The 24056-nt window shown below is 50.7% G+C and overlaps 1 protein-coding gene across 1 annotated transcript in view; it reads left to right on the forward strand.

Moving 5' to 3' along the window:
• Nucleotides 1-23607, forward strand: part of Myo1d (myosin ID) — a 290093-nt gene extending 266486 nt beyond the window's left edge. Inside the window, exon 22 of the mRNA XM_041665567.1 lies at nt 21464-23607. Coding sequence (XP_041521501.1) covers nt 21464-21620 — 157 coding nt within the window. The 3' untranslated portion in view covers nt 21621-23607. The remainder of the gene's footprint in view (nt 1-21463) is intronic.
• The last annotated feature ends 449 nt before the right edge of the window (nt 23608-24056 follow it).

Here is a 24056-nt window from a genome sequence, read left to right on the forward strand (position 1 = left end):
TTGTTTTGATCCTGAAGCTCATTTTCCTGTTGCTTTATACTTTCCTCATCCACTAATCATATGCCCTTATCTTAACAAACCCATAAACCCCTTCCCTTTGGGCACCCCAGTGAGCTCATCAGTATGCAAGCAGATGATCCACACCCCAAATCATCACCTCAAGAAAGACAAAGCAACCATCGGAACGGGGGCAGGCTGGTGGGGGGGGGGCACTATAAATGATGCAGAGAGTCTGAAGTAAGCCACACCGGCCTTCTCAGTGGGCGTGCGGGTGTGTATTTGAGCACATTTCCCACCCACAGCTTCAGCACCCGCTCCCGCGGCCGGCAGCAGCATTTTAATGTCAGATGGAAGCACCGGGCCTGTGTTACCATAGCAACCACAGAGTGGCAGAGCTAAAAGCGGCAGCCTTGGCCACGCCACCTCCCTGCAGCCCACCCTCCTAGGAGGCGCAGATTCCCTTTGTCTAGCTCAGGCTCCCCTTGCCATCCTCTCCCTGCCCCCTTCCCTTTTTGGCCCCCACATTACTAAACTCTGCTGCCCCGCACCTGCAGCACCCAGGCCCGGCCAAGCACAAAGCCTGTGGGAGTGAGGGAGGGAGAAAGCCCTGCTGCCAGCCCAAGCTTGGGGACTTAATGCCTCATTGAGACCAGCCTTTTCGAGAAGTAAAAGTAAGAGCCTGGCAGGAACACTCTCCTCTTACCAGTCATCCATCTCTGGGCACCATGTCTGGCTCATTTGGCCATGGCTCTGCTGATCTAAAGGGATGGGCATGCTGCCTACCTATCCCCTCCCTGGGCTGCTGCCTGCCTGTCTCCTCCCTGGGCTGCTGTCTGCCTGTCTTTTCCCTGGGTTGTTCCCATGCTCAAGCAGTTGGAAGTGGAGCTAGAGGTGGTCACAACCGCTCATAAAAGCTCCAGAGAGGTTGCCTTCAGCCCTTCATGTCCTTTTGATTTGGTGAGAGGTAGCTGAAGGTGATAACTGTGAATAGGTGGTCTGCAGATCCAGGAGCCCTGGCAGCAGCCCCCTCCTACCCCTGGCTTGCAGGCGCAAAGTCACTCATCCTGTCTCTGAGAACTCTATAAAGTAGAATTGTACGTTGTAAAGCACTTCCATAGCCTCTGGAGTGTGTTGGTTGAAAAGGGGGAATTGTTTGGAGAGAATGTGCTAGGTGGTTAGCTTTGCATCGGCTTGGAAGGTGGACCATAGGAATGACCCCAGCCTCCAACCCTTCTTCACTTTAGCCTGGGCAACACTGCAGTTCCAGTGCATTGCTTTTGGTTTTGTTTTGTTGTTGTTGTTGTTGTTGTTTTAGTGTTTGTTTGTTTGGTTGGTTTTTTGAGACAGGGTGTCTCTGTAGTTTTAGAGCCTGTCCTACAATTAGCTCTTGTAGACCAGGCTGGCCTCAAACTCACAGAGATCCACTTGCCTCTGCCTCCCAAGCGCTGGGATTAAAGGTGTGCACCACCACCACCCAGCCCAATATATTGCTTTTATTCAGCTGCTCTGGTACTCAGGAGGCTGAGGCAGGAGAGTTGCTTGAGCATGGGAATTCAAGGCTAGCAACATCTCAAACAGGGAGGGGTTATAGCTCCACAAAATACGCTATGACCTAGTTAAAGTTTTAAAATTTGCAGGATACTAACTATATCCAACACACAAATAAGTGTTTGTTTTGTTTTTATGATTTATAATACAGTCTCACTCACTCAGGCTGGTCTCCAGTTCACTACATAACTAAAGATGACCTTGAATTTCTAATCTTCCTGCCTCTCCCTAACTGCTGGGATTACAGGGGTGCCCACCATCCCAGGTTGCTGCAGTGCTGGGGATCAGAACTAGGACTCAGTATGTGTAAACAAGCACTGTATTGGCTAACCTGCATTCCCAGCCCTCAGCATTTGGGTAATGGTGTTTTTAGTGTTTTCCCTCACAAATTATTCTAGTTACTGGGGTTTTTTTTTTACATGTGTTTATCTGTGTGTTTATGCATGTGCAAATGCATCCTTCAGTGTAAGTGTAGAAGAAGAAGACAGTCTATATGGGTCCTAGGGCCAGCACTCAGGTCATTTTGGTGGCAAGCACCTCTACTGTCTGAACTGTCTTGCTGGCCCTAGGTTATTATTTTGGTTTTTAGTTTTTTGTTTTGGTTTCAGTTTTTCCAGACAAGTTTCCTTGTGTATCTACCCACATTAGAAATAAACATAAGGACTGAAGGCTGGAGTTTTAGCTTCAGAGTCATCACACCCCACACACACACACACACACACACACACACACACACACACGTGCTAGTGAACATTATACTTGTGTATATAATATTCTTGCTTGGGTTCTTTTGTGGGGAGGGTAGATAGCCCTCTTCTATTCCAGGCTGGCCTAGAACTAGCTCTGTAGGATTGATGACCTTGACCTCCTGATCCTCTTGTCCCTACTCCCAAATGCTGGGATTATAGGTGTGCCACCACCCCAGCTGCTTTTTCTTCTTCTTCTTCTTCTCCTTAAAGTAAAATGTTTTGGTTTTGTTTGGTTTGGTTTTCGAGACAGGGTTTCTCTGTAGCTTTGGAGCCTGTCCTGGAGCCTGTCTTGTAGACCAGGCTGGCCTCAAACTCACAGAAATCTACCTACCTCTGCTTCCCGTGTGCTGGGGTTAAAGGAGTGTGTCACCACCGCCTGGCAAGTAAAATGTTTTTAATATCATTTCTTCACCAGGCAATGGTGGTACACACCTTTAATCCCAGTTCTCAGAAGGCAGACGACCCAGTAGACGATGGGTATAGGAGCCTTGTCACCTGCTAAGCTGTTTCTCAGGAGGGTAACTGGGGCATTTATCAGAGGCAAAGGCAGACTAGCTTCTCTTCCATCATTCCCAGGGAAGTGATCACAGGGGGAACCCTGCAGGTTCCACTCACCACAATGAGGGAAGCAGCCTTTGGGGGAAGGGGCCAACCACTCTCAGTGCTACTGGTTTTCAGCTGCTTTTCAGCATCTAAGGTGTAATCGAGGTAGAGTGTTGCTGTGCAGTCTCCCAGGAATGGGAATGCACTCGGCAGACCCAGAGCTTTGGTTTTAGTTGCAAGGTTGCTGCTAGTGATGTAGGCAGGATACAGTGAGCTATGATAATCTGCAGCACTTCACACCATCTCAAGACTGCTCACAGAGCCTCTCTCCCTCCAAAGCCTCTGGGTCCCCTCCTGTGACAGCCATTTAACACAGACATGGAACTGTCTAATCAGGACATGCACCATTTTCCAGACTTGCCCAGGCAGCAGTGACCTAAATATTACTCTGGGTGTCTAACATCTAGCCCCAGAGGAAGAGTGTCTGTGGTTTGATTGTTTTCATGCTAATGAAGTTGGGCCAGTAATTCCAAGTCTCCTTCTAGATGGCTGAGTCACTTGAGGCTATGAGTTAGTTCTTTAGAAGGCACTGGTATGGTGTCTTTATTAAGTTATTCACTTTTCAATAGAATCACTTGCACACCTACTTAGTCTCATTTGTCATGCCATTTTTAATTGATATATGAGATAAATGAGTAGGAATAGAGGGATTGGTGGAAATGGACCCGCCCACTTAGGCCAGCCAGATACTCAGTCTTGAGAAAGGTGACTGACTAACCCACTTCCAAGCTAGGGATGTGACAGATGCAGCGGCAGATTGTTCATCTCTTCTTCCCACCCCCACCCCCTAGGTGACCCTGCAGGCAATCAATAAGATCTGCATTAGAAGTCACTAAAGCCATAAACACACACAGTAGGAAAGTCCATCTGAACTGCCCACCTAGGTGTTAGCTGCAATTGGCCTTCTACAGAAGCTTCTCTGCACTCGAGGTCACACCAGATTTGGCAAGAAGACCTGTGAGGACACTTCCTGTTGAAATCTCTTAGGATAGTAGGTGCAGGCAAGGGAAAGCTTCTCCTGGGTCCTTAAATCAAATTAGTGATCACTGAGAAAATGAGAATTCTTCGTGGCGCACAGGAAAAGCACACATGTGGCTTGAGAAAACCCACATTCCGGCCAGCAGGCTCCAGTCTGTATCTAAACAGCCATTTCTGGAAACCTTAAAAAAAAACAAATAGAAAAAGAAAGGGCACACACACACAAGGGAGAGTAGTCAGATGGGCTTGAGTTCCTGAGGGCCTGTGATGTGTCCACCCTGTGGCATCATGGCCAGTGGCTTCTGTGATGTGGGATTCCTGAATAAGAAGGACTGGACCTTGGCCATTGGCCCCCCTCTCATTATTGTGCCAGAAATAAATGCCCTGTCCCAGGAAACAGGAAGTGAGGCCGCATGGAATGTGTCCTCTGTGGGAATACCGTTCTGCTTGCCTGCCGTCATCACCGTGTCCTCATTCTGTAGCGCAGGCGTTAAGTAAGAACCTGAAGATTGATGCATTATGTACTCGCTTAAAATAGCAAAGGCAGAATAGAAAAGGCAGAGCCGGTGGGCAGCATGCAGAACATATTGACAGGAGGCCTGCCTAGCCTCTGTTCATAACAGCGTGAAAGCATGTGCTGGAGGAGAGGGAGATTTTCCATGAATAGCGCTCCCGAGGTAGAGGCTCCCTGACCACAGGGAGACCAGGTACATGTTTAGCTGACAGTGCAGAGTGCAAATCCTTCCGTTCTCAAACAGGTGGAGAGTGGGCAGTTGTTCTTTTTCCTCTTAGTGTCCTGGGGTTGCTTTATGGCTTACTCGGTTTTAACCTCTTTGAATTTCCCCTTTGTACAAAAATCCCCAGTTACTTTCTCCTAATGAGGTTACCCATGGGTTACACTTGCCTAGGTGGGCAGCAACGTTTAGTGACAGTGGAGTGGAAATTTTATAAAAAGTACCAGACTATCAATGCTGAGAAGAAAGCGCCACTCTTTGTCAGCGTGTATGGAATTTTGAAATACCCAAGAACAGGTTAAAAGCACCTTCTTGAACCCACAAGCTTTCTCACCAAAGCAGCACGGTGGTGAGCTGTTTCTCAGGAGCCAGTGGTGGTCAGGGAGAGGCCTGCGATTGGAGTCCAAGGGCCCTCTCAGCCTTTCTACTGAGGGTGGAACCCGCGGCCTTGTGTATGTGGCAACCACTGAGCTACATCACCAACTCCAGCCTCAGAATGTTTGACCAGCGCTCCCTTCCTGGCTACATCCCTCCTAAAAGTCTGCCCCACTAGCAGCCAGAAATGGAACACTTGTCCACACTATACTACACTAGCTACCCCAGCACATAGTTTCTCCTTTAACTCTTGCCACGACCTTTGTAAGACAGATGTGTCTGTAGCCTTCACAGAGTGCCCAGAGCCGATCAGCTGGAAGGGAAGTCCTGGATTAGCTAAGTCCAGGCTTGGATTCTGCTAGCCTCTTACTATGTTCTCTTTTGATTAAGATACATTCCCAGAAATAAGACATAAAAGCAGGACGACCCTTTCTTTTTTTTGGGGGGGGGGTGGTTTTTCAAGACAGGGTTTCTCTGTAGCTTTGGAGCCTGTCCTGGAACTAGCTCTATAGACCAGGCTGGCCTCAAACTCACAGAGCTCTACCTGTCTCTGCCTCCCGAGTGCTGGAATCAAAGGTGTGCACCACCTCCATTCAGCTGACTCTGGTATATTTTAACAGAAGATCTCAGGCTTTTTCAGGCTGTAAACAGTCTGGCACTCTGGCGGCCCTCAAATGGTGACTCGGACTATCGTTCAACAAATCAGAACCAGCTGGCTGCCACTGGACAGCCTCTAAATTCTTCCAAATCCACCGCAGTTTTGGATAACTTGCAAAGCAAGCATGAAACCACCCTCCCTTCCTCCTCCTCGCCTTCATAATGCTCCTGTTCCTTCCAGAAGTGTTTCTAAAGCTCAGATACTTCAAAATAAAGATCATTGCAAAGGCTTAGCACATGGTGGTGGGCACACCTGTGATCCCAGCACTCAGGAATCCAAGGCCAGCATGGTCTATATAACAAGTTCCAGCCAGGGCTACATAGTGAGACTCTGTCTTAAAAATAACAACAAGGAAAAAAAATGCAAGTAAAAAACATTGAAAACCATAGGCTGAAGAAAAACTCAATGACTAAAAGCATGATCTTGCAGAGGGCCTGAGTTCAATTCCCAGCACCCTCATCAGGCAGTTTACGACTGCTTGTAGCACCAGTCTGTGGCCTCCACAGGCGTGCGCATGCACACACAAACACACACTCGCATACATGTGCACACCCACATCTTTCACATACACTCATATACATATACACACTTAATAACAAAAATAAAACCTAAACTAATTTAGAAATTTGAAAGAGTTCGAGAAGGACAGGATGACTGACACCAGGTGACTGAAAACACAGGTACTGCCTGCAGTTTTGTTTTGGGTGTTGTTGGGTTTTTTTGTGGGATGTTTGTTTGTTTGTTTGTTTGTTTCTGACAGCATTTCTCTGGGTAGCCCTGGCTATCCTAAAACTCACTATATATAGATCAGGCTGGCCTCAAACTCAGAGATCTGCCTGCCTCTGCCTCCCTAGTGTGGGAATTAAAGGCACATGCCACTGGCACCCATCTCATTGTCTGTTCTTTTCTTGGGACTGGGTGTTAAGTAGCCCTAGCTGAACTTGAACTTACTGAGTAGCTAAGAATGACCTTAAATTCCTGATTCTCCTGCCTCCACCTCCAGAGTGTTAGAATTATAAGTGTGCACCACCACACCCAGCCCTCCCTTTCATACACAACACAGACCACTATAATCTTACAGTTTTTCTGATGAATTACTTGTAACACAGGTCCTGGGAGGCAGTCCTTCCTGAGTCACACCTCTTCCCGAGACAGAGAAAGGTGTGGGTTTCTGTGTACTCCTGGGTCTGCATGATGCATAGTGAAACTCTGGATTTTCCAGATGTCACTCTCCCAGGGCTATCTGCTTTCTCTCTGGCTCCTTCACCACCACCCAAGCTGAAGCTCTGGAGCCATGATCAACTTTACATCCCGTCAGCTGCCAGCTTCTCCCTTTTAGGCATTTTTCTACTGACTGTCTTGCCCTTTTAATGACCTTTCTTCCCAACTTAAGTTTCTCAATTCATCTCCCTCCCTCAAAATGCCCCATTTACCTATTTTGTACATTGTCTGTCTCATCTCTATCGGTTCTCTGGACTGGCAATTCTATTGAGTACTAACTGTATGCCAGGCATCCTTTGGGCACAAGGTCCTCTTCTCCCATAAAACTTTCTTTGGAAGGGGATGGAGACAGTGACAGACATCAGCCAGCCAAGAATTGAGACAGTGGTGAGCACACGGAAGGAGATAGGCACTCTGGCCTTCTCTCCTCAAATCCTTAAGGGTTCTCACTGCCCACAGATTCAGCATGGACTTCTCCCCTCTCAGCTGCCTGCCAACCTGAGTGGGCTCATCCTACCACATTCTCCCAAACCTGTGTGAATCCTAGACTCACTGTCTAAATCTCCCTCCTCCTCCTATGGGCAGAGGTGGTCCAGCCAAGCTTTAGGGGAGAGAGGGAGCTGGAACTTGAGGGATGGTATGAGTGACTAGCAGGTGAGTCACCGCCAGTCCTGGCACACCAGGCTCAGTGTGTCTGGCACCCAGTTCCATAGCTGCATCCTGATCTGCGTCCACAGAGGTCGGCTACAGGACAGGTGCTGCTTTCCCCTGGGCCAGTGCTGGAGCCTAAGTTCCCGGGAAAGCGCATTTGCCCACAATAGCACAATTCCTAGATCTCCCATGGCTCCAGCAGGCTCACACCCTCCATGACAGTTATCTGCTGCCCAGCTGCCTCCCTTCCTGAATGGTGAGCTTCTGGAGAACAAAGGCTGTTTCACTGCTGTCTTGTAACCCAGAGCTCTCTCTCACTGTATAGAGCAGGTTGTCAAGGCCATGCTCAGCCAGCGCCAGGGTGTCTGAATCCAGGGGATTAAGAGGTTGAAGTCGGCCTGGGCTGCATAGTGAGAACTTGTCTCACAATAGAGAAGCTAAACAGAAGAGACAGCCAGAGACTCCTGAGTTCCTAGCAAACTTGTTTTGTTCCTAGTTCCCAAAATTGTTCAAAAGTGCGATCCTTTAATCTGTGCCCAGTGATGTTTTATCCATTTGTTCTTTAGGCAAGTCTTTTCAGTATCTCTGTCCCTGGTGTATTTATGTGTGGACTGTTTTAAATATTCTCAGATGGCAGGGACTGGGACTCACCCGGCTTCCTGTGAAGTCCTGCGACTCTGGCCACTGGTGAACATAACTCATGGTTTTGAAGAGCGTGAGCGTGAATAAGCTCAGATGTGCTACTGAGTTGTGTGCTCAGAGGAAATCATGGGTGCTGTTCAGGTTCCTTCCAGTCTTATTTAGCACCTTCATTAACAATGTGAACAGAAAATAGACACCAGTGTGCACAGATGGTGCTAACCATAGAGGTGCTGTGTGCAGAAGTGTCGAGAAAGAGAACCGTAAGCAGGAAGCAGCCAAGATGTAAAAATAAATAAATAAAAAGCCTCAGTACAGCAAAGCAGAAAAAAAAAATCTCGAACAGACAACAGAATAAATTCCTCAGGACAATGCAGCAGAAAGTGTAAAGAGATGTGGTGTTAAAGGAGAGAATGACCACTGCCCATGAACCTGGGGCTTCTGGGGAGAGGACGGGCTGCAGCCCCGCGCGCCAGTGAAGCCTTGCTACTGCTCACTGCGATGTGCTCTGCCAGGTTGCTGTCCCTGGACTCTAGTGCAGTAAAGGTTTTGTTTGCTGATGGCTTGTCGCTCCTGGGTTTTGTTGTCGTTTGTATTTGAGAGAGCTGTGGCCACAACTAAATCTTTGTAGTTTGGCTTTGGAAGGCTACATTATCCCTAATGTACAGCGTTAAGTTGGACAGTTTGGGAGAGACAGAGGAATGAGCCCTGAGAGAGTGATACACTATGGAGTTAAAATGGGGCATTCTCATAGCTGCAGCTCTGATCAGGGCAGGGATAAACCATCGCCCCTGCCCTCGCAGGGTGAGTGCAACCTCCAGCACTTCTCTCTTTACCCACCTTGCCAGCGGAGGCCTGCTGGGGTACACACAGAACAGGAACCTTTTACCTTTTAGTTGACAGAAATAGCACCTGGGAATAGCCACAAAACAATGATCTTCCCCACAAAATGTGTCCTGAGGGACTAGATGTGAAGCTTGGTGGAGAAGGTTTGCCTAGCCTGCAAGGGCCTGGGTTCAGTCTGAGCACTGAAAAGGGAGGAAAGATACCCCCGGGAATCAGAAACTGCACACAAGCTCTCCAGACACTGGGAGAGTATCCCTCTGACGGCATCACCCAGGTCTGGAAGCGTCTGTCTTCTGGCCTGGTTGAAGCTGAGGCATGGGAGGAGCAACACCCAACAAGATTAAGACAAGAGAGGTAAGCGGGCCACTACAGGGTCATGGCTGCAATACCTCCAGAGAGCCAGGGTGAGGGCGTGGCTGTGAGTCAGTATCTAATCCCACAGAGAGCAGGTCTGGGGGTGTGGCCGTGGGTCACTGTCTAACCCCAGAGAGGGCTAGTGGTGCAGTCCTGCCTACAGGTCAGTGTCCAAGCCCAAAGAGGGCTAGTGGTGCAGTCCTGTGACACCTAGGGCTGGTGAGTTCCATGCTGCAGAGGCCATGATCCCCACAAGGCTAAGACAGCACCTAATTACTGAGGAACAGTATGGAAGCTGAAGGTATCTCTGGAGAGGCACTCTGGGTGTGCCATTTCCCAGCTTTGAGAAGTTACTTGACATCAGCTTCTGCTTCCTTCTCTATGAAGGGAAGGGAATGGCAGTCCTCCCCGTGGCAGCTTTGGAAGGGATTAAATGAGATGATGCATGAACAGCGTTTAGTGCAGCACCTGCTACAGGATAAGTCCTCAATAAATGGATGATTTCCAATCCCAGCCCCAGCCCAAGACCCCTAACAGTTAGTCCAAGGCTGCTGCCAAGCACCCGTAGCCAGCAGGCAGCCTGGTGATCACTGGAAATACAACCCTTGGATACACTAAGAAATATGCAGAGAGCCAGTGTCCACGCATCTCCGTCAACCCTCAGGATGTAAGCACAGTATGATCATCAATGTCATGTTCCGAACCCCGTCAGTCCTGCTGTGTAAAGTGACCAGCGGCAGTGTATCTGTTATTCTGGCATCTGTAAGACCCTTACTCAACCCCTGCAGCTGGGAAAACAATATAATGTACCCATTCACATATTCTCCATCCTCTCAAATATTTTTATCGCCCTTAGAATCTCATTTTAGAAACGAGGCATTTCCTGGGCATTAAGGTCTACAAGGCAAGTAGATAAAACTGTTCAGAAGGGCCCTCCAGGTCTCAAAAGGCATCCCGTGAATAGTGAGATTCCTCTTCATCACACTACATACAAACGTTCGCCAGAAGTGCGCATGTACCTCCCCTAGCCACCTCTTGGCCCACACCTGGATCTGATGGCTCCCTCACCACCATCTGCCCAATCAACCACCCCATTTGAAAGTTGCTTAGGTACTGGGTAGTGTCTCATAGTTCAGTTAACTCCAACTGCTTTTTCTTCCTTCCTTCCTTCCTTCCTTTCTTCTTCTTCTTTTTTTTTTTTTTTTGGTTTTTCAAAGCAGGATTTCTTTGTGTAACAACCCTGGTTGTCCTAGAATTCTGTAGACCAGGCTGGCCTCAAACTCACAGAGATCCTCCTGTCTCTGCCTTCTGAGTGCTGGAATTAACGGCATGAGCCACCACCACCTGGCAATCCAACTGCTTTCTTAATCATATCATTGTAAAAAACAAATCATCCACAGACAATGGTGTGCACCTAGTCTGTGTCAGACCCTATAACAGGTGCTCTTGATAGGGTGTAGACAGTACCCAGTGTCCACTGCTCAGGAGCACAGACAATGATGACATCATATTCTGAGGTTAAGACTCCAGCTGCAGAGATGGCTAAGAGATGGCTCAGTGGTTAAGAGCAAAAGGTTCTGAGTTCAATTCCCAGCAACCACATGGTGGCTCACAACCATCTGTAATAAGATCTGGTGCCCTCTTCTGGCTTGCAGACATACATGTAGACAGAATACTGAAAATACTGTATACATAATTAATAAATAAATCTTAAAAAAAAAAAGACTCCAGCTGCATAACTAGGTTTGAGTGCTACCTCTGCTCTGTGACTCCAGGCAGGTTCTAAATCTCCATCTGAATGTGGAACTCACCTGCTGTCATGAGACTGTCAAGAACTGACGTTTCTGACGCGCCTGTATCCTCTGCTGCTCTTAGTCTGATGGACTGAGTACCAGACAACAGAAGCGTGTTCTCACAGCTCCTCAGTGTCCAGCCCAGAGTCAGCACGGTTAGGGGCTGGTGAGGGCTGCCACGAAGGGAGGCAGAGAGCAAGCTGTGTGTCTCTCAGACCAAGACCCCACTTTTGGCTGGGGGTGCAGTGTAGCGGTAGAATAAGCGCTTATCTCTGAACACGTGTAGAGTCAAGATGACAGTGTTAATTTGGTACAGTCCATAGCAGCATTACTTTGACTTTATCACATTTTTAAATTGTAGATTTCTTTTATTATGTGTATGAGTGTTTTGCCTGTATTGTATGCATGTGCCTGGTGCCTACAAAGACCAGAAGAAAGCACTGGATCCTCTGGATCTGGGAACCAAACCTGGGTCCCGTAGAAAAGCAGCCAGTGCTCTTACCTACTGAGCTCCCTCTCCAGTCTGATCATTGTGACTTATATGTCTCTTTAAGTAGCTTATAGTTGCATATTTTAGGTCAACCTGGGAAGTAGCTTTAAACAGTTTATCTGTTTTAAACAATGTATCCATTTTGTACAGCTTAGTGCATTTATATATTCAAGCTTATCTATGGATATTCTATGTGGTTGTGCATTCTTTTTAATTTTCCATTTGTATGTTTTACACATGTATATGCGTGTTAAAGAGTTCTCTCCTTCTACCATTGGATTCTGGGAACTGAACTCAGGTTGTCAAGCGTGGTAGCAACCACCTTGTTGGCCCAGTTTTAAACTAATATATACATATTATACATGTGTATCTTGTTAGAGTTGCTGTGAGGAGACACCATGCCCATGACAACTTTTGTAAAGGAAACATTTAATTGAGGTGGCAGCTTACAGTTTCAGAGGTTTAGTTTATCATGGTCATGGCGGGATGCTTGGTAGCATGCAGACAGACATGGTACTGGAGCTGAGAGCCCTTACATCTTGATCCAAAGGCAACGGGAAGTGAACTGTGATACTGGGTGTGGCCAGAGCATAAATGGGATGTCAAAGCCCACCTCCACAGTGACACACTTCCTCCAACAAGGCCATACCCACTCCAACAAGGCCACATCTCCTAATGGTGTCATGCCCTTTGCGGGCCATTTTTTTTTTTTAAATCACTACCATATGTTTTTTTGAGATTATAATTGCACCATTTCTTCCTTTTTCCTCCCTCCAAACCTCCAATATGCCCCTCCCCACATTCCTTCAAATTCAAGGCCTCTTTTTTCATTGTTATTATATGCATATATATATTTGTATATACATATATACTTCTAAATTTAACCTGTTGGGTCTGTATAATGTTACATGCATTTACAGGGCTGACCCTTAGGCCCTGGACAACCAGGTGGTGTGCTTTTCCCATGCCCAGCTGCCTGTAGTTCTTTGTGTTGAGTTGAGGCCTTGCAGGCTTTCCCCATGCTGCTGACACGGTGTTGTCCTTGTGCAGCTAATGTGAGTGGTCCTGCTGGTGGGACTTTGTTCTTCTCATGTTTCTCAGGCTCTTCTGTTTCCTGTACCTTCCCCTGGATAGGTCAAGTTTGCATCTTCCTTCTTCTTGGAGAGTTACCATTACAGCCTCTGTTCTTGCTTCATTTCATCTTTTCCTTACCTGTGTTCTTGCGAAAGAAGCCCAAAGACCACCCTCTTCCTCCCCATCTGCAAAATGAGAGGAGCTGGAATGTTCACTGTGACACCTCACTGTCTTCCATGTTGCTGACATCCAAGATTTTAGCTCAACATTGTCTTGTTTCTGTGCTGGGGATCAAACCCAGGGCCTTGTGAGTTTTACTTCTCAGTCCTTCAACGCAGTCTTTGTTTGTTTGTTTGGTTGGTTGGTTGGTTTTGTTTGTTTGGGTTTTTTTTGTTTTTGTTTTTCAAGATAGGGTTTCTCTATAGCTTTAGAGCCTGTTATGGGGTAGACCAAGTTGGCCTCAAACTCACAAGAGATCCACCTGCCTCTGCCTCCTGAGTGCTGGGATTAAAAGCATGTGCCACCACCACCTGGTTCAACACAGTCTTTAGCCATAAGTACGTTTACTATAGTCCTGAAAAGAGCCGCACGCCCCGTGAACTGTATGGTCTGAGTTTTCCTGTTCACCAGCCCTGCTGCCCTGGGCCCTAGACTCGTATTGCCTGCTGTGTCCTGAAGTGATCACGACGGCTGAGCATGGCAATGTTTTGTGGTCTCTGCCTAGGTGATGAGGCCACTAATCCTCTGTGAGCAGCCTTCTTGTCTTCTTGCCTCTGGTGGTCTATAGTGGGTTTACTCTTCAGAGACTCAGAGGGCTGGAGCCCTTTCTTTTCTGGACTCTGTTCCCCACCTGGTGCTTCTCTGCCCCTCTGGAAGGCAAGCTGCTTCTGTGTTCATTGCACAGACTGGTCAGCCTACAGAGGGCTCCTTGCTCCTCGGTTGTGGTGCTGGCCATGATTCTGCTCAAGCCAGCACTTTGGGGCCCCAGTCCAGCCGTCCACTCTTGTTGCCTTCCCCTGCCACCTGGAGGCTTTTTGTTCCTTTACCATCCGCGGTGGCTCCCATGCGCTCTGTAGAGCCCTATAGCGCTGAGCTGCATGCAGGAGCTTGGCTTGCCGGGCCTATCCTTTCCAGGGCTGAGCACAAGAGAGCTCTACACTCCAGGCCTGTGACCTGGCTGGAGAGCTGGCAGGAATGAGGCCGATGGAGAGTGAATGGCAGCAGGGAGTGGCGGGCCCCCGGCTGCCTGTTCCAGACTCTGCTCATGGCATGGAGGAAATGTGGAATGTGTGTGAAGCAAGCAGGGCGTGGGGCCCAAAAGACAGAAACCAGTTGGGCGACAGTGGTCACCAGGAGAGGCTGAGACGGTGTCTGGAGAACTGGCTCTGCGCTGCGTGGGCAGGAGAGGCGAAGGGAGCCGAGCTGACTCCCAGCTACTGGCCTCTGTGAGGAGGGTGTCTAGGCTGGGCTCTTGACAGGTTTGACAGGGATGAGGTCAAGAGGGCGTGCTCAGTGTGGCTCGTGGGAAGACTCGGTTGCCTGTGGAGTGTTGAGGGGTCTCTCAGAAGAGTCCAAGAGTATGCTGGAACTTCATGCTTGAATGTGGACAATGATCAGGTCATTATCTGTCATGAAAACCACATAGTGGTAACATAAATCTAGTGACTGTGCAGAAATAACTGAGACCAAGAGGATGAAGCCAGGGAGACCCCTGCAAGAGCCCTGTTGTCCTTGAAGCTCAGCCCAGATGCCACCTCCTTGGGGAGATTCGCCTCAGCCACCATTACCTTCTGTGTGGCCCACACCCCAGCTCAGAAGTTAATTCACCACCTCCTGTCAGGTGCAAGATTGGCTCTCTAGATCCGTTGATGGACCAGTGGTTCTCCACCTGTGGGCCATGAGCTCTTTGGTAAACCTCTAGCTACCTGATTATTTACATTATGACTCAAAACAGTAGCAAAATTACAGTTATGAGGCAGCAACAAAAATAATTTTATGGCTGGGGTCACCACATGAAGAACTGTATTAAAGGGTCTCAGCATTAAAAGGTTCAGAAGCGCTTGTAAGCGGGGAAGAGAGGGGACTTAAGAAGCACTTTAAAGAGGACGCGATGAGGGTGGAGTGGGTTCCCTGCCTGGGTCTGGACACCAAAACAGCTCAGGCTAGGGCAGAGGCAGCCCCTGGGCGTGGGTGAAGCTCTCGGGTGTCCAGCTGTTTCACGACTGCTGTGTGGTTTCACCTCGTCCCTTACCAGCTACAGATACAGAAAGGGCTTCAGAGACAGGAAGTGCAGCACCGCCGTCCCTGGCCTCTTGGCTTCTCTAGAGCAGCTGTGGTGCAACCCTGACCAGAGCAGAAGCAGCGTTTCCCCAGCAGGATTGTGAAAGAGCTGCCCTCTGAGGCTCAGCACCAGCAGGGGACCATGCCCCTGAGGTGAGGCACAGTCCTCAGTGGGAGCCAGAGTGTGTACTGCATGTCCCAGTGATATCAGGGAGGTAGGACTCTGGGGTTGGCTGCCCAGCACGGGAGACCTTTCATCTCATTGTGACCGCATCTCTCTGGTCCACGGCCTGGGACCAGACAGCAGAGTACAGCCCCTGCTTCACAGGACACTCCTGTCCCTCCCGAAGTCCAAGCCAGGCACCCTGCCGGACTGCCTGCAACCTCCTGGGCCACTTTCTTGGGTTGGCTTCGGTCTGGATACTGCATTTCCCAGCTGACCAGGGGCCTGGATAAGGAGGGAGATTCTTCTGAGCTGATTCAGCTCCTGGACACATGTGGTTGTCCCCTTTGTGCACGGCCTGTGGGTGCGCAGCCAGCCCTGGAGCCATGTCGGCTTGTCCCTTCTTACCCACAGCTGCTCTAATGAGAAGACGGAGTCTAAAGTGAAAAAGGAAAGAAAGTCACTCGACAAGGGCCATTTGCCTGCAATGACGGCTGAGAACAGATGACATGAGATCAAAGTCCCCAAATACCACAATTTGCTGAGCCACTAAATCCTGTAACAGAAGCTGGGGAGGGAAGGCCCTTCCCCCACAGGCAGGCTCCCTCAGCAGCTGTCGTTTGGCTCGGCACACCATCAGAGGAGATACCCTGTCTCCCTCTCCATTCTCTGTGAAGATGAGGAAAGACCCCAGTGTGTGCTGGGGCTCAGGCCAGAGCCAAGGCACTGCTCCCACGGGAGCACCCAGTCTCCTGTGCCTGCTGAGACCTCACCAGCTCCACAGCCATACAAAACCTCTTGCTGGTTTGGTTGTCTCACTCCATAATCCAGACTGGCCTCAAACTCACAACAGTCCCCCTGCCTCAGCCTCCTGCTGTGATTAAAGGTGGGAGCCACTATGTTCAGTCTAACTGGACTTCAGTCATTCGGTTAACTTAAAATAAGGACTTCCTCTAAAACTGGTCAGTCGTGGCCTTTAATCCCAACACTCAGGAGGCAGAGGCAGGCAGATCTCTGAGTTCAAGGCCAGCCTGGTCTACAGAGCAAGTTCTAGGACAGGCTCCAAAGCCACACAGAGAAACCCTGTCTTGAAACCCCTTCCCCACAAAAAACAAAACAAAACATGTTTTCTGCTTTTTGTCCTTTTGGCAGAAAAACTCCCTCATTGAACATGGACGACTATGGATGCAGTGTTAGACAGCTGTTACCTCTGTCTACTTCTAGACTATTCTACTACCCCAAAAGGAAATCTCCTTAGCATCCCTGCCACCCCCGCCCCTCCCTGATGCCCCTTGCCACAACTAAGCTACCCTGTCTCTGGTGGTGTGTCTAGTGGGGTATTTCCCATAATGGGGTCTTACAGTGTGTAGCCTGTTGTAGCTGGCTTCTTTCAAAGCTCATTGCTGTATTGATACTTTACTCCTTTCATTGCTGAATAATATTCCATTGGACATACTATCCTAGTGAATGGATTTAGCACACTTTGGTGATCTGTTCAACCACTGATGGGCTGGCTGCCTTTTGTAAATACTTCTGCTGTGAAACTGGTATCCGGAGTTGTTGTCTGAACACCCGTTCTCATTTCTCTCTGGTACACACCTGGGAGGGAGCTGCTTGACCATGTGATTGGTGTTTAGTTTTCTCTCTGGCACACGCCAGGGACTGCTAGACCATGTGATGGCTGTTTAGTGTGCTGAGGAACTGGGAAGCTGCAGCCGGGTTTTCCTTTGTGCACAGGATGTGTGGGTGGCAGCAGAACCCTCCCAAGCTGCTCCTCTTTGTCCCTCATTCTATTGTGAACTCAACCCCTCTTCCTTTGAACCCGGCAGCAGCCTCACAAAGATGGTGGGGCACCGGGTCAGACAGGGATACGCCAAGAAGAGCAGGAGCCTGGGGCCATCCCATTTCTCAGTGACTACCCCAAGTGCTTGTTTTTCTGAGGGCTGCCTGCCTCCTGGGACTCCCCCATTCCACAGGCCATCTGGTCATCTTGCCTGCGAGATGAGCTTCTTGAGTGGGTGTTTCGGGTCTAAGAGGACCATGGCCAGTTGAGCACACTGCCCATCCCCATTGTGAGGCTGAAATAACGGAATAAAGTGCTGGGAGTGGGCTGTCTGCAGTGCACCACGGCCTGGGATGGCATGCTGATCCGGCAAGCCCAGAGCCAGCAGCCTAGCTGGGATTGCCCATTAGTACCGGGAGCCCTTCTGGACCTTCAGGCACAGGGTTCCAGACCCTCTGAGACCCCTCTCCCTCCAGGACCCTGTGTCCATACGTGGAATGTCAAGCCATGCATGTGGTATAAGGGCCCCCACACCTGTCAGGCTGAAACACAAGCTGAGAAGGCCCAGGATACACAGCGCCAGACGGGGGCTGTTCAAACAGAGCAGCCGTGTGGTTTATGAGCTCCAAGAACATGTGCGGAGAGCATCAGCACAGTCTGTCACGGTGGCTCTCCTGAGCCAGCGCTGCTGGGGGTCCTCAGCCTCGACTGAAGGAGCGCAGCTCTCCTGGATAGTGCCCGCTCCCACAGACAGCTCTGTGCTTTGGTCACAGCCTGCAGATCCCAGGAGGGCGAGCAGCTTCCCAGGGCACAGGAAAAGACCCCGTCTCTAAGCTTACACTTACTTTCTGTATTCCTGGGGCTCAGCACCTTGAGGTAAAGACTGGGTAAAAGCTGGAGAGCAGATGTGGGGTGATGGTGAGGATGACGATGATGAAATAACCGTCACCTGTCACCACCAGCGCATAGGTGAAGAAGAGAACCTCACGTGCGCCTGATGGCTGTAAGAGACTCACAGGGACTTGGGCAAGCCCAGGAGCCAGTAGAACTGGAAGCCAGGCCTCTAGCCCAGCCTTGTACTTAAAAATCGCAGATGATCAGAAGCAATCTTAGGTGTTTAGAGCACACTACCCAGAAATCTAGGGTGGAGAGTTGGGTGCAGTGGCTCATGCCTGTAACCCCAGCACCAGGAGGCTGAGGCAGGAGGAATGACCATGAGTTCAAGGCCAGCCTGACCTCTATATAGTGAGCTCTCATCTCAAAAGAAAAGGGGAAGAGGAGACGAGGGAGGGATGTCGAGACATGGCGTGCATTCTTTCCTGATACATCCTAATGATTCTTGCCCCATAGAGGGTGGGGCTGGAAATTGGGAGTTTGATGTTTGAAGCAGAATCTGTGGTTAGGAGTAGGGATGGTAGGCATAGAAACATGTCTGTACTTGGGTTGTTCTCTGACTACCTCCCATGTCACCAGAGGACCAGGACACGGCCATTCCAGCAAACAAACTCCCTGGGGCAGGCTGAGGGTCAACTCTGGCTGTGGGAGGGAAAGAATGACCCCACTTTCAGGGGTCAGGTCAGGGGAGAGCTCCTCCTTGGGAGGTGGGGAGCCACCACAAGCTGGCACAGGATGGTAGCCTGCCAGAGAAATGGGGGCCCAGATCTGTCTGCATCACCGTGCGGAAGAATCCAGTTCCCGGCTCCTGCCTTCCTCCTCACAGAGGTCCCTTCTCCAGCAGCAGTGCCCTCTGGAAGGGAGGGAAGCCAATCTCAGTGGTGCGTGCTGGAGCCTCCCAAGTATGGGTCTGCTCAGCTCGAAGTTCCCTGAGAAAGGGGATGTCCCCCTCCTCCCCTGTCTTGTTCCTGTCCCGGCTAGTGTTTACTCTCCACTGCCTGTGGACTGACTGGCTGACTAGGACTAAATGGGGAAAGAGCCTGTGGCCTCTGAACCCCGTGACACCAAAGCTCACCCTACCTTTTGATGCTTCCACCACCCATGCCCACACCAAAACTAGAGCTGTCCCCAAACACCCAAAGAAGAAGAAGGGCGGAGACCATGGCTACCCTGCTGGTAACACTCTGGCCGAGGAACTAGGCTGAGAAAGAAGCTCCTATCAGGAGGGCCCACTGCACCTCAGGAGCATGGCCGGCATGCTGGTGATTCTCCACATGTCAGGATCTCAAGCTGACATAGAATTGGTTCCCCAGAGCCCGCTCCCAGAGAATCTGAGAGAACCCAGAGTCATACTGCTCGCCTGGCCCCACTAGGAAGAGGAGGGCAGGATGGTGGCCCCTAAGGAACCCACAAGACCCAAGTTCAGCGGAGAAGCATGGTTGCTGACAAAGCTTGGGGACCATCTTGTTCGGAGGCAGCCTCAGATCTGGCACTCTGCCTGCTGGGGGCCAGTGTGAGGCCACGGGGGACCCATGCACACCTACTGCAGCCAAGGGCCCTGGAGCTAACCTGCAGAGCCCCCTGGTTCCCAAGGGAGTGGAAAAGAACCTGAGTCACCGCCTCTGATGGGCTCTGCTATTTTTATGTCCAACTCTGGTTAAAAATATCTAAGCCCAGGTTCTAGCTGGGGCTGACAGGACATTAAGTATTTGATATTTAGTGCCCATGTCTCCCTGGTCCCATTCACTGCCTCTGCATCATGGCTCATGAGGCAAGTAGGTAACAGACCTCAACACACCAACCCTGGGCCTTCTGTGGTAGGTGCCACCAAGTGTCCCTGGACACCATGCCCTGGGGCCAGTGCTGCAGAAGCACCTATGCTCAGTACATTGATCCCTGTGAGCAGTAGCATGGCATGCAGGCTGACTGGCATGCAGCCTGACTGGCATCCAAGCAACTGGGACTATTGAACCAGCCAGTGCTTGGGAAACAGTGGGAAAGCTTGTGCAGAGGCTGACCTCAACCCTGGCTTCCTTCTGCACGGTGGACATGGCCACTCAGTGCTCATCACTTGGTGCTGGGAGCTCCCTTAACCCCAGAAGACCAGGATGTTCAGAAGACCCAGCTTGTTGACCCTTGACATGGAGCCTCAGCAGCCACAGCAAAGGAATCCCTAGGGAGGCAGAGAAAGCCTAGCTGGCCGGGCAGTGGTGATGCACACCTTTAATCCCAGCACGTGGGAGGTAGAGACACAGGTGGATCTCTGTGAGTTCAAGGCCAATCTAGTCTATGAGAGCTAGTTCCAGGACAGCTAGGACTGTTATACAGAGAAACCCTGTCTTAATAAAAAAAGAAAAAAGAAAAGGAAAGGAAAAGAGGAAGGAAGGAAGGAAGGAAGGAAGGAAGGAAGGGAGGGAGGGAGGGAGGGTGGGCAGAGTTGCTGCCCATCCTAACTGAAAACCCCTAAGCAGCAAGCCTCCCCCCCCAAGCTGGAAGCAGAGTGATGCAGCAGAAGTGGGGTGCAGCGTGGGACAGCTGGCATGGGTGCACACACTTTAAGTGCCAGCCTCCTTACAAGGCTCTCAGCTTTTAACCTAAGCCGCAGCTCGAGTACATTCAGCACTGTGTGCGTTGTTAGAGGCGAGGACTTCCACTTCCACAGCGGGGAGAACGCAGCAAGCCACCTGAGTGGGTCTCCACTCAGTGAGGAAGCCCTGGCTGTGGCTCTCAGGCTGACCCTGCTCAGCATCCTGGTGAATAGGAAGTGAGATACCATCCACCTACCCATTCTGGAGCAGCCAGGCAGTGGGGACTATCTGCAGAGCCTGCGCTCTGTGGCAAAACCTGGCTCCCCTTGCTCCAAAGTAAGAACAGCCTTCACAGGAGGTCATCAACTCAGACCTGCTTTGATTTGGTTGGTTTGAGTGGCGCTGGGGACTGAACCCAGGTCCTCACACACACTAGGCAAATGCTCTACTACCGAGTTGTCTCTATGTCCAGGACTTTCCAAGTCCTTATTTCCACACAGGGTGTCAGAAAGTTGCCCAGGCTAGCTATAAACTCACTCTATAGTCCAGGTTGGCCTTAAACCTACTGTTCTCCTGACTCAGCCACCCAGGTAACTGGGATCCCAATTACTTACTGGGATTCCCAAGTACGTCAAGGCTCAGCCTCAGACCCACTTTTGATGGGCAGACTCCATGACAGCCAGCTAGATTCAAGGCAGACATTCCTTGAGGGGCTGGGGCAATTCTAGTCTCCCTGTTGGCAATCAGAGATGACTGTCATGAGTCAGAGCCCTGACACCTTTTTTCCTGAACACCCAAGTGACTCAGCCCAGCCCTGGCAATGGCGCAGCCACATCTGCCTCCCTGGTTCGGCAGCACACAGGGTTCCCTGGATGAGCAGTCCTCCTGCCTTGCCAGCACCTGCTGGCCGCAGCACACACCTCAGTGCCTCTGTCTCCTTCCCGCCTCTGTGGGCCCCTGGGAAGAAAGCAGGTTGAACCCTGAAACTGCCACCCCACAGGATCCTGGCAAATGGCAGGGCCCTGGGGGTTGCCAAGGAAACCACATGATTCTCTGTCTGCCCACTCACTGCCTGCCTGGCCTATCTTTCCCCTTCTTACAGTGAGAAGCGCCACCTTCAAGTGAACGTCACCAACCCAGTGCAGTGCAGCCTGCATGGGAAGAAATGCACCGTCTCTGTGGAAACGCGGCTTAATCAGCCGCAGCCTGACTTCACCAAGAACCGCTCCGGCTTCATCCTCAGTGTGCCAGGGAACTGACTGCTGCACGTCGGAGGCCTGGCCCAGGGAGCAAGAGCTTGAGCCTGGCACAAGGCTGGCCGGGCCCTTAGCCTCTCCATCCCTACATACGTTCCACCTGGCTCAGCATCCCAGGAACCCGCTAATTGCTGTATGCCCTCTAATCCCACTAGAAATCAGCGTGCAAGGGCCTCCCTGGGCAGGGCTCCTCTGCCTTCTCCGAGGCCCTGCTCATGAAGTGTCCTGTCTGACTTTCTGCCCCTGCCCCTGCCTCTCATCTCTCAACTCTGCGTAGTACCTGCTCAGGAAACCAAAGACCCTTTGCAGCCTCCTGGGCTAGACCACTTCTCACCCCACAAGCAACTGGATAGTACCTGTAATTGGCAAAGGCCAGTGACCACTGCTGACCCAGCAGAGGGATGGGTGGCCCAGAGCACAGGACAGTTTCTCCAGCCAGAGACATTCTCTTAGAGGTTTGGATCCAGTGTCCATGTGCAGAGGACTAGCCCTGCTGTGACCCCCACACCTGATGCCTTCCTTCCCCCCAATGATAGCAGCCCTTGGACCTAGCTCAGAGCCCCTTAGCACAAGCCTTACCACTAGCAGCCAGCCAAAGGCAGCAGGTGAACAGGTTTGCCTGTGAAGCCCATCCCTCAGCCATGTTCAGTCAGAGGTTCCTCCTTCCAGAGCTGACCCTGGAAGATCTTTTGCCTCCAAGGTTCCAGGGCCTGGACTTTCTGAGCACTTCTCCCGTAGAGACACCCTGCTGCTACTCAAGGACCAGTTATCATAACTCTTCTCTTTGCAGACTGCCAGGTTTGTAACCAGATGTCCCCTGCTGTAACCACACTGTCATACCTAGTAGGGAGTAAGGAGAGCCCTTCCCCCGACTCCTCCAGCTGAGCCTCCTCCTCCCTGGAGAACTGGGACTCCTGGGAAGCCACTGCACACAGCTGTGAGAGCTGGGTCAAAGCTGCAGCAAAGAGCGTGGAGTCCTGGCACTGCCGGCCAGGCCAGGGTGCCCACCTATGCCACATACCTGCCTGCTGGAGCCTGGCCCCTGAGCCCGCTGATGGGAAAGAGTTTGCCAGTGTCTGCCAAGCAAAAAGCTTGCCTGTTTCAGAGCCTTCCTGAGACCCCTGCCCCCGTCTCAGCTGCTGAGGATAAGGCCGCCTGTGGGCATTGCAGGCTGCTGGGAGCGCCTGCCATAGAAGGCTGGGAGCAGACATCAGCAGGCGCAGCAGGACTTAGAGCCAGGAGCACATTTTCTTCACTTTCTCCCAGGTTCTGCCCCCTAATCCTCACCTTGCCACCCTAACCCACCAAGTGCCTGTGTGCCACCTCCTGTGCCTTGCCCAGAGCCTGAGGGAGTCACCTGGCTGACTGACTAAGGTGGTTCCAGCCACCTGGTCTCATAACCCCTTTTGCAGAGGTGCGGGGCCTTTTACACTGCAGGCCGTTTGTAACAGAGAGCCCTGCTGCCATCTGCCCTTGGGAGCCTTTCTCATCCTCCAGGCCTGGTCAGCTGCCTGTGCAGAGCGGAGGTGCCACCAGCCCGGTTTTGCCAATCGCCAGCAGACACTGATGGACCATCTGACTGGAACTTCACCTTCCCTTCCCACCGCCCCCGCGTGTTGCTCTACACTAGACATGCTCGTGTGTTCATGTACACCAAAGCAGGTCATGCCAAACAAGTCACAGATCGGAGGCTGGGCGTGGGGGTAGCCTGGGACCCCTGACCCAGGCCAGAACCTCCCACCAAGGAACTGCCCTGCCCACAAGCACTTTCTTATCAGTGTGCGGCCACTGAAGGACCTGGAATTTCGGGTGTGAATGATGACAGTAAGAAGGGACAGGACACAGTGATTGTATGCACGGAGTGGGGTCTCTCAATTATATGAAATGCGGTCTATGGTTTGGTGCGTATATTCCTATTTTCCATTAAATTAACTTTATTTCTAAAGCATATTTTGATTTACCATAAAGAGCAATAAAGCATTAAATCTTATTTTTAAAGGCATTCTGCTTATCATTTAAAAATAGTGAAATTTTAGATTATATAGTCAACTGCCATCTCAGAAGGTAGAATCAAGCACAAATTATGTAAAATGGTGGATAATTTGCCCAAGGCTTTTGAACAGAAAATTTAGGGAGTGAGAAGCAAGCTGAGTGAGAGAAGAGGCAAGAGGCAACCTTGGAATTCATTCCAGGCACACTCTTCCGCCATTCTGAAGCTGCAGTCTAGAATCCTAAGGGAACATGTTTCTGAAATAAACGCATGTCCACACAAAAGATGGCACGAATTCCTGCAGCAGCTCATGGGAACAGGAACCTCGGGTCAGGTGGAAGCCCCAGGACACTCTAGCGCCCAGAAGCTCAGCCCTACAGGGTCTTGCAGTCACTGGCAGACTGCCAGGGCTGTAGGCTCCCAGCAGTGGGTGCAGGGACTGCAGAGAA

This window comes from Microtus oregoni, unplaced genomic scaffold (genome assembly GCF_018167655.1).
Source record: "Microtus oregoni isolate MIOR12 unplaced genomic scaffold, Mior012 000015F_ref0000493, whole genome shotgun sequence".
Lineage (NCBI taxonomy): Eukaryota > Metazoa > Chordata > Mammalia > Rodentia > Cricetidae > Microtus > Microtus oregoni.